General features: G+C 46.0%; 1 protein-coding gene across 1 annotated transcript; it reads right to left on the reverse strand.

The window, feature by feature from the left end:
* Positions 1-10,022: 10,022 nt before the first annotated feature.
* LOC149367526 (uncharacterized) lies at positions 10,023-11,036 on the reverse strand. Its single transcript, XM_089574657.1, has one exon. The coding sequence runs from the start codon at positions 11,028-11,030 to the stop codon at positions 10,023-10,025; it is 1,008 nt and encodes a 335-aa protein (XP_089430783.1). The 5' UTR covers positions 11,031-11,036.
* Positions 11,037-12,385: the final 1,349 nt, after the last annotated feature.

Raw genomic sequence — 12,385 nt, forward strand, 5'->3', positions numbered from 1 at the left:
AAAAGCATTTGTTGGGCGAGTTGGTGTTTTTGATGATCCATAACTACAGCGCAAACGACAGGACAGAGACTCATCCGAAAGACTCAGAGAGCATGAGTATAATGTCTCCCGTGTCGCTATCTCTGGCCACGTGGCGAAACATTGCAGGCACTGCAAAGGCAATGAAGATGACGATGACACCTACGTCTGTGCGCCAAACTATCAGGAAAGTGCAGTGTTAGAAAAGAACCGTGACTCGTTAGCAAGGGAGATCATTGAAGCTCACTTAATAGGTAGGCTCTCGGAAGAATGCATCAGTGCTTCATCTGTCGCGTTGTCAGAAAAAGAAAGAAGATACCTTGATTGCGAATATTGACAAGTGCTTGCTCACTGATTATATTGTATTCTGTCACTGCCTATATTGTATTCTCTCGCATGTGATTTGCTTGGCGGCATATGACTGGTACACTATTATGTCAGTCACGCATGTAAGTGTGGACTGCATTCTTTCTGGCCGCCAGGGAGGTATTTATACCTTCTGGCATCCAATAAACTTTAGTTGTGAGTCAGCGCTGTGTGGTGTCCCTTCTTCATCTCTGTCCTGTCGTTTGCGCTGTAGTTATGGCTTTTCATTATTCATCAAGGTTTTCTTCATGCGTAAGGTCATAGTTTTAGCGATTTGTTTTCCTTTCAGGTGGCTCTAGGTTTGGTTTTTTGTGCTTGGTTGACCTTGTATAATTTTCGGCTGCGCAAGATTTTTACCTGTGTTTGTTTCCTTTGTAGAAAGATATCTTATATTTTGCCTTGTTCTGATTCGGCATTTTTCTTTTTATTCATGTGAGGTCTTGCCCTCGCTTCTTCCTACCTGAAGTTTTTGTCATCTTTCGTTTGGTTTTCGATTTTTTTTCGTCGTCATGTAACTTGATAGGGCACATCTTAAATACTGGCCTGCCTCGCCTTTCAAAATAAAATAAAAGTTGATAACTGTTTATGAAAGCATTTTGTTGCAAAGTCATCAGATTGCGCCAGAGTGCAAACGTGATTATGAGAGCATTTTGTTTTAAAACCAACAGATGGAGCCACAATGCATTAAAATGATGATGATGATGTTTACAGAATTCCAACTTTTTGAATTTGTTCATAACAAAGCGCCGAATTTTTTCTCGGAACGTTTAAATGCGTAAACTAGGCGTACCCATATGTGCACGCCTCGCCTGAACGGCTATGCACAGGTATGAACGGGCAGATTGTAACAAGTGCATTCCATGGCGTACATAGGATCAAAATACACGTCAACATAAATTGATTTTCAGCATAATGCTTCCCTCAAGGTATCATAATTGGTAAAATTAAGCTAGCAGCTGGACACACCAGGTCCTGTCTTGTGCACATGACCGTCCAACCAGCCTCAATAAAAAAGTTTAACTGACTGACGCAGCCATGTATTGCGAAATTAGGATCACACAGCACTGAGCAGTGCTTTCCCTTAAGTGATCACAAAGAAATTGCTGTTTTCATAAAGTCACTATCAACAAGTGCAGCAGTTTCTCGCCATTCATTGGGCTTTGCAGCTGCAGGCTAAAGTGCAGTGTGCAGATAAGTAAAAATAATGGTAACCATTTGCAGCGTATAGTGCTGTATACGAAGCATTGCACTGCTATCCCTTTTAGCACCACATTTCTGGACGTATGCTCCGGTTTCAGTCACAAGTCACACAGTAATGGGCTTTTGGTAATGCATTTAACACCAGCGCCCAAGTTAACTTTTCACTCTTACAAGCAAGTAAAACCGAGTCCTTTTCCACAACAGCTTTGAGAAACACAAAGCAGCCTTTGTCTGTAGTTGCTCGCAGCTAGCACACTGCAGTGGCGGAACACTGATGATTCTACAAAGAATCTCAAGGTCAGAACTATTTATTTTTCAACTCCATGTTGTTTGGTTCCCCAGTAGACAGCAGTCAATAGCTGAAGGGAACCAGTAGGATTGCATGAAAATCAGCACAAAGCACTGTCAGGACCTTGAGCATATGGTCAATGGATATCATTACAAATGATTGCACCACAGCAGACAGCAGAAGAGTAAAAAAAAAACTGAACCAAAACATGCGACTAAGAGTAAACTAGAACGAAAGGTACCTGGCAATCGTACTGGGAGATGTGTAGTCATGCAAAAGTCACCAAGGACCACAGCTTCGCAATGCCACACCATAGTAATAATTTCTACACCACTTCCCCATATTGACATTTTCCACATATCTACCTTTCAGATTTGTTAAAGCAGAACCGTTAAAGCAGAAGGGCACATTTAACATGCCATTTTGGTGCTCAATTTTCATGCACAATAAAACAATAAAGGCTGTGTAATGCAGCACTAGAATGCAGTTACAGACATGGAATCATACTGTCACGTACCAATTAGTGTTGCAATTGACATCCACCCAAGCGCAGCCATACGGCTACAAAGCAAAGCTATACAGCTTTCTCAGAAACTTCGTAGTTAAAGAAAAATTCGTCCTGGTCCGGGGTTCAAACCCGGGACCACCGCTTCACCGGAGAAGGCGCTTCACCGGAGAAGGACAATCTTGAAAATCGATCTAGACGGTGCAATCTGCTCTTGTATGAAATTAAGGACGAGGATGATTACGAGTCACAACCAATTTCTGAAAAACTTGTCCTAGATTTGTGGAGGTCTACTCTGGGAATAGACCCCAGAATCGAAAGAGCCCACCGCCTCGGACGGTTCCGTTCAGAAAGAACTCACCCAATAATTGTTCATTTTAGTTCATTCCAAGAGTAAGAGGCTGTTCTGTCAAATGCAAAGAAATTGAAAGGTAGTTCTACTAGAATTTCAGAGGACTTCTCTGAACCATTACGAACAAAAGGAAAAGGCTATGGGATTACGCCAAAACTCGCAAGGGGTCCAATGGCAAAGCACATCTGAAATACGACGTCCTTTACTCGAATAGCGTCAAATACATTTACGACGAATCTCAGGGGCAGGTAGTTCGAGCTTCTTGACAAGCTAAGCCAGTTCACTATGTTTTGTCGATTCTTGTACTAAACTCCGGAAGTATTAAGAATAAAGTGGACAAGCTACATGGTCTAATTGACATGGCGAGACCTTCCGTTGTGATCGGATGTGAATCATGGCTTGATGGAGATGTTAGCGGGATGTGAGTAATTGCTCGCTTATTACAAATCTACTCCACCTTGGGGGATTCCCCTAAAATATTTGGTCAACACTGTTCCCACTTCGAGTTATTGATCAATTCGCTCTCGCCCTGCCATAAGCTTGCCATCCCGGTCAGCTCAATTGGTAGAGCGACTGCTCCGGTGAAGCGGTGGTTCCGGGTTTGGAACCCCGGACCAGGACGAATTTTTCTTTAACTACGAAGTTTCTGAGAAAGCTGTATAGCTTTCCTTTGTAGCCGTAGGCTGCGCTTGGGTGGATGTCGCTTTTTACACTTTTTACAAATCGCTTTTTACAAATCTACTCCACCTTGGAGGATTCATTAAACATTTGACGAATTCTTGTTGCCTAGAAGGCAAAGAAACGCCAGCACCGAAAAGCCCTGCTGCAACAGCCCAGAGAGGTGGCCGAAGTGCGTTACTTTACCCTAAACACCAGCATGGCGCACGAGCTGCGTGCCAAGCAGCCGCCTAGCGGCCATTGTTGCAGACGTGGCATGAGCCACAAATAAATCTACAAATTGACTAGTAAATTCAAGAACACAGTCACAAACGTCGAGGATGTTCAGTGGGAGGGATATGAATTCTGGGAGCCAAAGGGGAAAACACTGCAGCCATGCACGAAGAAAATAAATGCTATCTTGAGGTGGATGAAATGAGATAATAAGTAAACTGCTCCAGCCTATATTACACAATATGCAATGGAAAAGAGAGTAGATGAGTGAATTAGAGGAGGACTCCCCGCTCCACATAAGTACCGCGGGCAAATAGTATATAATCAAGAGTACGACAAAGGACAACCACCACATCCCTGTTTTCAAAAGCACTGGAAAAAAATAATTCTTCTGAGGACTCCCACATTATTTCATTGACGCTTACTTATTACAGCTTCACAACATGGTTTTAGGCCCAATGTGTCCACAGAATGTACTTTAATCCATCAAAAAGAATTAATCCTGAAAAATACTGAGAACAACAAAATAACCCAGGGGACTCTCATTCACCTTTCAGCGGCCTTCAATGGGCTAAATCATGCTACAATCTGAAAAAAGCTACTCTTTTATATGTTGACAGGCATTACAGGCAAATAAACAGCTATTGTAGGGATCAACACCATCCTGTCTGCACTGATCGAGATCGAGAACAGCAGTTAATGTTTCGGTGAATATAACTTATTGAAATTATATAGCAGTGGTAATTTCGCCCTCGCGGTGGCTCAGTGGTTAAGGCGCTCGTCTACCGAGCCGAAGTACCCGGGTTCAAACCCGACCGCGGCGGCCGCGTTTCGATGGAGGCGAAACGAAAAATGCGACCGTGTGCTGTGCGATTTCAGTGCACGCAAAAGATCACCAGGCCGTCGAAATTTTTGCGGAGACCTCCACTGTGGCACCTCTGTCTTTCTTCTTTCACTTCAACCTTCCCCCTTCTCTTACGACGCGGTTCAGGTGTCCGCCGAGATATGGGAGACAGATACTGCGCAGTTTCCTTTCCTCAAAAACCAATTTACTAGGGATAATTTCCCTCCTCGAAGACGGTAATTGTGTGTGCCCCTTGCATAAACTATATCCAAAGAGTGGCGCCGCAGATCCTGACACATCATATCTTTTCTAGTGTTCGACCAGGGACAGAATGGCGAACATTCGTGAAGCAAAACCTCCAGTCCCGCGCACAGCGGTGAGCGATATGGCAGACAAACGGCCTCCTTCCTTGCTTTCATCTCCATGACGCATCAATAGAAGCGCCCGTTTCCCGTTTCGCTAGTCGACGCTAGCGTAGAACAATCGCCCCTTCGATGATCGGAGGTGGTCAGTCCAACTCCACTCCCGCTCTTGGTTAGTGGCGCAGCAAGGAGGTTTCTTCCCCTCGTCCGCATTGTGCCTTCCACACCCCTTGGACGTTTAGGTAAGAAATTCTGCATGCAGTTTCACCCCAGCCCAATTTTCAATCAATCAATGATGGATGAGATGGTCTGATGAAGAGTTGCCCCGGAGCTTCAGGGCAAGCGGTCGGTCGCCCAGGGCCGAAAGTCAAGGTTTATAGACTCGCCGTGCAGCTTGGGCGGCGGTGCTGTCTTGGTTCTTGCCGTCGGGTCATAACGAATCTTGTCCTGGCCGCCGTGTCTTATGTTCGGGGCTGGGGACGGGGTGTGGGCGGAAAGCGGCTGGTCAGTTCTGGTAAAGTAGAGCTGGGGAGAGTCGGGCGGCGGAGTCCATGTCCCCTAGGCCGACAACCAAGGCTAGCAGAAGGCGGCGATGCTCCAGGGACAGGATGACGATGTACAGCCTTTGTCGAAAGTTTAGAGCACAGGGGGTCTTGCTTCAAAGCACAATGGTGGCGCTCCTGTAGCATTAATGGAAGTCCTACGCATCGGAGGGAGCGGACCAAAAATCTTCTTACATTCAGGAGATTTGGGACGCTGAGGACGCATTACGAGCAAAGCAATGTTGCCCAGCAGCAAACCCCCTGGGCTATAAACTTTTAAACGGAGAAAAAAACCAGTCACACAAGACGACGGACAAGAAGAGTGTACACACCACAACGACTGGTCGTTGTGGTGTGTCCAGTCGTTGTGGTGTGTACACTCTTCTTGTCCGTCGTCTTGTGTGACTGGTTTTTTTTCTCCGTTTACAATGTACCAACTGGCCCGCATTTCAACCCTTCTATAAACTTTTGACAAAGGCTGTACCCCGCAGCTCACACCAAATGATACGTGGCGGCAAGCCAAGGAACCGAACGACATGATGACCGATGAAATATGATTTTAATGGCTGCGTGCCTAGCGCGAGCGCTCCGTCCCGCGCCACAGCCCGCTTCTTCGATGTCTACTTCTTCACAATATGAATATTTGTAAAGACCCACGTCTTTACATAGGCCGCTGGTTAGCATTCCAGCCTCGAGCTAGGCGTGCCTGGGAGAAGGAGAGGCGAACAATGGTTGCCCGCCGTCGGTGCTAGTACGGCCTTTCGCCGCCACGCGCCGCCACCGGAGTAGGATCACTGCCGCGCCGTCGCTCATAGAAACGCAGACCGTTCGCAGCTGTTCTGTCGAGTTTTCGGCAGCATTCATGTTGTTTCAAGTACAATCAAAACTTTTTTTAAAAGGGAGCTCGGAAGCACTTGTCGCTAGGGTAACCGGACCATTTTTATTTATTTATTTATTTAATATACCCTCAGGGCCATTACGGCATTACAGAGGGGAGTGGTTACAAAAAAAAATGAAATTTAACAAACAGGAGTTAATTAAACAGGCAAAGTACAAACATGACTACTACACATACATTGTTAGCTAAGGCGTTCAGGGAAAGAAGAAAAAAAAATTACCGACGATTACGTTACTTCCTAATGCGAAATTTGAGCGCAGCAAATAAGCTTTTCACCTTTTCGATAGTGAGTCAACCCCAGCTGCGGAGTTGGTTTCAGGGACAACGTCGCCGATGCCGACACAAACAATATGATACCCTCGCTTCCGCAGCGCTAAGAACCAGGTCTAGCCTTGGGAAGGTGGTCACGTATTCGTCGACGTGCCGGGGCCTACGTGAAATAACCGGCGCGTCGGCAACTGAAGAGCACCCTATCCGCCACACAAGAACAGGGGGGGGGGGACCCTTTCCTCCTCTTTCTGCATGGCGGCGACGGTGTTCTATGCAGTCACGTTATCTTGACTCTCTAGCGGCGTCAGCGGCATCCTGCGGTATCAGTCGGTCGCTGCTAGCGCTGGGGGGATGAAAGGGGGGCGGAGCTGGTTACGAGGCCGACGACAACGCCGACGACGACGCGAAACCCAGGAACGGACGCCAAAGAGCTGCGCTCTAAAACAATAACAGTATAAAATACATCCTAGTTAAACAATGTTAGCTATGACATTCTTGAATAAATGATGATCGGTGATGGTGGCCGTCGAAGAAGGAAGGTGATTCCACTCATTCGATGTGCGTGGTACGAATGACTGAAAAAAAGTTTTTGTTCTGCAGAAAGGGATGCCAACCTTATGAATGTGATCTAGTCTTGATGATACGTACTGAGGGGGTGAGATAAGTTCGGTATGAAACTGCGGGTGATAGAATAACTTGTGAAAAAGGGAAAGGCGAAAAATTTTGCGACGTGATGATAAGGATGGTAAGTTAAGGCTAGATTTCATGGCACTGATGCTTGCTGTTCTGGTATAGTTAGAAAGAATGAAGCGAGTAGAGTTATTCTGAACCATTTCCAAAGCTTGTGTTAGGTTTGTTAGGCTGGGATCCCAAATTGACGCGGCGTATTCGAGTTTGGGCCGTATTAGAGTTTTGTAAAGGAGTAATTTTAGAGAGGATGGTGCTTTAGAAAAATTGCGTTGTAAGTAGCCAAGCATTCGATTAGCATTGGATATTATATGCGCGATGTGAACGGCCCACGTTAGATCAGAGGTGATGTGAAGGCCAAGATACTTGTAAGTTGTTACCGGATCTAAAGGTGCGTTATTAAGAGAATACACAGGAAGTTCATTAGCATTTCTTGACACACGCATAAATTTACACTTGTTAACATTTAATTCCATTAACCATAACTTACACCATGCAGAAAGAGCGTTAAGGTCTGATTGTAGTCTGGTTACATCGTCATCTCAAGTTATTTCGGTGAAAATTACACAGTCATCAGCAAAAAGGTGAATGTGGGAGGAAACGCAGGAAGGTAAGTCGTTAATATAAATGAGAAATAAAAGGAGCCCAAGCACAGAGCCTTGAGGTACACCCGAGTGAACTGGACAGTGCTCCGAGGTTACGTCATTAACTGGGACAAACTGTGAGCGGTTAGCCAGGAAAACCTCAAGCCAGTACAGAATTTTGGTATCAAGGTTTAGTTGGTGCAATTTATAGTTTAACAAACTATGACACACCTTATCAAATACTTTGGAAAAATCTAAAAATATTAAGTCAGCTGCTGAAGAGTGATCAAGTATTAGGTGCATAAGTTAAGAAGAACTTCTTGTTGGGCGAGTTGGTGCATACTGTTGTAGGAACGAATTGCGCACAAAAGACACACACAGGAAAACGCGAGGGAGACTGAAAGAGCGCAAACTATCAACTGGTGTTTATTGGATTCAGAGCCGCTTTATAGGCAGTGTGCACACGTGCCTAGAAAGAGGGGAAGGAGGGGGTAAGGTGCAGTTTATGCGTGAAGGAGACTAGTTGGGTTTCACATGAATATGTTTTGCGAAAGCCGTGCTGAAATTGTGAAAAAAATGAGTTCGCTTCTAAAAAGTTGGCAATCTGAGAAAAGAGGATATGTTCAAAAGTTTTGCATGGTATACTGGTTAAGGAAATGGGTCGATAGTTAAGTGGACAATGTTTCGTACCTGATTTGTGGAGTGGAATCACCTTCCCAACTTTCCATTCAGCAGGCAGTGAACCTTTGTCAAGTGATTGCTGAAAAATCTTTGAAAGTATAACGGAACAATATGAGTTAGTGTTTTTCAGAAACTTTGGATTAATTAGGTCACAGCCAGGAGCAGATGAAAGTTTCAGTGATGTGATTACTTTTTCTACGCCGACTGGTTCAATGGTTAAAGGGTACATTACAGCAAAGTCGTAAGAGTGTGTAGTGGGATGAGTGACATGGGTGGGTTTCGAAAAGTTGCATGTAAAAACCTCATTAAAGATGGATGCAGAATCGGTAGCTGAGATGGAATTTTCAGCGTCATCAACAAGGGTTATTATGTCGTCATTCTTTGGGTTAATGGTGCCCCAAAACTTTTTCGTGTCAGTAGATAGCATAGATGGCAATGTGATTTTTAAAAAGTTATATCTTGCAGCCCTATGGGCTGTGATGTAGTCGTTAGATGCACGTTTGTAAGCTGCCCATTTTGCAGTGTTAGCAGACGTTTTAGCTGATCTATATAAGCGTTTTTTTTTTTGTTAGATAAGCGTTTTATGTGAGTGTTGTACCAGGGAGCGTGACCGTCGGAGGAGACAGTGTACGTAGGGATAAACTTTTCTGTTAATTCAGTGGTTTTATCCATAAACATATCCCAGTTCGCTTGCACACTGCGGTCGTCGAAATCTGTGAGGAAGGTATCAAGAAATGTGCAGAGCTCTTTGTTAATGGAATCAAAATTTGCTTTCTTGTAGTCGCGAATGATCTTTGTTTTCTTTCTGATTTTTGGCCGTGAAATGTTGATGTTGAAATCAATCAGTGAATGGTCGCTCAGGGGAGGTAAATAACAAATGTTCGAAATAAATTCGGGCCGAGTAGTTAGCAGTAGGTCAAGAGTACTAGCAACGTGTGGTGAGGTTCTGGTAGGCTGTGTTATGAGTTGACTGAAAGTGAATAATGCACACAAGTCAAGAAAATCTTTTGCTAACGCGGAAAAAGGGCGTATGATAATGGGTTCGTTATTCTATGCAATGTTTGGAATATTGAAATCGCCAAGCAAAAACAGGGGCAAGAAAGGGTGGCGTGTTATGACGATGTTGATGGCATCTTGTAATTCGTCAACAAAGGAGGCAGAGTGAGTAGGAGAACGATAGCATGCGCCAATTATAATTTTTTGGAAGTTTATTTCAATAATTGCCCAGACTATCTCCAAGTTCGTAGTAATACTAATATGCTTAGAGGGTAAGTTTTTGTTAATAGCCAGAAGAACACCGCCCCCTTCTTTTATCGTGCGGTCGCAACGATAAACAGAGATGTTATGAGCGGTTAAGAAAATTTCGTGGTCACGAACATGCGCATGCAGCCAAGTTTTAGTAAGTACAATGATATCTGGGTTACAGGTGTCTACTGCAGAAGTGAACGAGTCGTGTTTGTTTTTAATGCTTCTAATGTTAGTGAACAGGACTGATACGGGGGATAAACGACTACCACTGCCCCTCACGCCTTGCTACGCACTGCCAGGGGATGAAAGGCCCTGTTGCGTATCAACATGTAGTGTTTGTGAGGCGCATTTTGTCACGCTGTCGCTTGCATGGTCGTACATGTAGAGTTTCTTGTTTACTGATAATTTGTTGTATCGCAGATGAAAGAGGGGTGTTCCTGGCAAACTTTTACCAAAGGCTATCAGTTTACTTCGTGCATGACGGGTGGCGGATGAGTAGTCATCAGATATTGCTATGTCTTTTTCTTTTAGTTCACTGCGTACGGAAAACACTTTTTCTTTTATTTTGTAGTGGCTAAATTTTGCAACGATGGGACGGCATTTGTTAGGCGAGTATGAACCGAGACGATGAGCGCGTTCAATTGCCATGTCGGGTAAATTGACGTGAAGGCTTGTTAACATGCTGACGACAAGGGCTTCAGATTCCTCCCACGATTCCCGAGAGTCAGGGAAACCGTGAAAAATAACATTATTTCTTCGCGATCTGTCCTCTAGGTCGGCAAAGCGAGATTTCATTGAATCAAGCTCAGCGTTGCGGGCTTCCAAAGATTTTTGGAAATCCGTAACCTGCTCTTCAAAGTCATCAAAGCACTTTGTTTTTTCTTCAAGGGCATCAAGTCTTTCTTGGATGCAGCCAATCTTAGATTCAATATTTTTTTGGCTAGCTTTGATTGATTTAACATCGGCCACCAATTCTGTCTGACACTTAGAGGACTGGACAGATCGCAGTTGAATATCCTTGAGCAGTTTGAAGATAGCGGCCATCTGTTCCGAGGGTTCGTCAGGCAAAGTTAGTGTTTCTAGATTGGATTCAGAGCGCGTGTTAGGGCCAGGATTGGATTCGATGTCGCCGCAGCAAAGTAAGAGCACAGACATATGAAAGCACTCGCAAATAATTTCAGAAAGCACTTGTGGGCACGGGAGCAGCAATAAGCAGATATTATCGCTTCTCTTAGCGTACAAGGAAAAAGGCTTACACACCTGCGAAGTGCAGAAAGGTGGAATGTAGAACATGTTGGTGTTGCTACTCCGGTGCCCACTGAAGACGGTGTCGCACGGCCAGGAATGTAAGTAGGCGCTGGGAATTGACGTCATCGTGGGTGACGTATATGCGCCGTACGATGGGCGAATCTGTCCGGGTGGGTGCAGCGGGATGTAGATGTCGGGACCGGCGCGGTGGTTGGGTGATGCCACACAGTCTGAATGGCGTGGTGAGGGAACGGTAGCAAGCGCTGACCAAAGCAGAAAAGACGCCAGGAACGCCTGCGAAGTGCAGAAAGGTGGAATGTAGAACTTGTTGGTGTTGCTACTCCGGTGCCCACTGAAGACGGTGTCGCACGGCCAGGAATTTAAGTAGGCGCTGGGAATTGACGTCATCGTGGGTGACGTATATGCGCCGTACGATGGGCGCATCTGTCCGGGTGGGTGCAGCGGGATGTAGATATCGGGACCGGCGTGGTGGTTGGGTGATGCCACACAATCTGAATGGCTTGGTGAGGGAACGGTAGCAAGCGCTGACCAAAGCAGAAAAGACGCCAAGAACGCCTGCGAAGTGCAGAAAGGTGGAATGTAGAACTTGTTGGTGTTGCTACTCCGGTGCCCACTGAAGACGGTGTCGCACGGCCAGGAATTTAAGTAGGCGCTGGGAATTGACGTCATCGTGGGTGACGTATATGCGCCGTACGATGGGCGCATCTGTCCGGGTGGGTGCAGCGGGATGTAGATATCGGGACCGGCGTGGTGGTTGGGTGATGCCACACAATCTGAATGGCTTGGTGAGGGAACGGTAGCAAGCGCTGACCAAAGCAGAAAAGACGCCAGGAACGCCTGCGAAGTGCAGAAAGGTGGAATGTAGAACATGTTGGTGTTGCTACTCCGGTGCCCACTCGTGTCTTGTCGTGTCTTTCGCGGCTACTCATGTGCAATGCGCTCGCGCGTCGTCTGCTGCGCTGATAGGACAGCGCGCGCCTGCTTAAATCCACTGCGCGGAAAATTGTTGCCTAATTGTCAGCCGAGTCACGTACTCCCTGCCGTACCACGCGACGACCAAGGCGGAAAGAGAGCAAACCGACATCATTCTCAGGAAGGCGTACAGGACTGCTCTGCACCTACCCAAGCACACGACGAACGAAAAGTTGCTCCAGTTAGGCATCAGCAACACCTTCAGCGAGCTCGCCGAAGCTCTGCTGGGAACGCAAACCACGAGACTCAGAGGCACCCCCACGGGACGAGCGCTCCTAAGAAGGTTGGGTCGGGACACGAGCGGACTAGTAGACAGATACGCGGACGTACCGGACCACCTTAGGAAAACCATTGACGTGGGACCATTGCCGAAAAACATGGACCCCAATCTTCACGAAAACAGACGA

This window comes from Amblyomma mixtum, chromosome 1 (genome assembly GCF_055824585.1).
Source record: "Amblyomma mixtum isolate Tamu chromosome 1, ASM5582458v1, whole genome shotgun sequence".
Lineage (NCBI taxonomy): Eukaryota > Metazoa > Arthropoda > Arachnida > Ixodida > Ixodidae > Amblyomma > Amblyomma mixtum.

Coding starts and splice junctions, on each gene's coding strand:
- LOC149367526 (XM_089574657.1), bottom strand. CDS start 11,030: ATGTTCTACATTCCACCTTTCTGCACTTCGCAGGTGTGTAAGCCTTTT.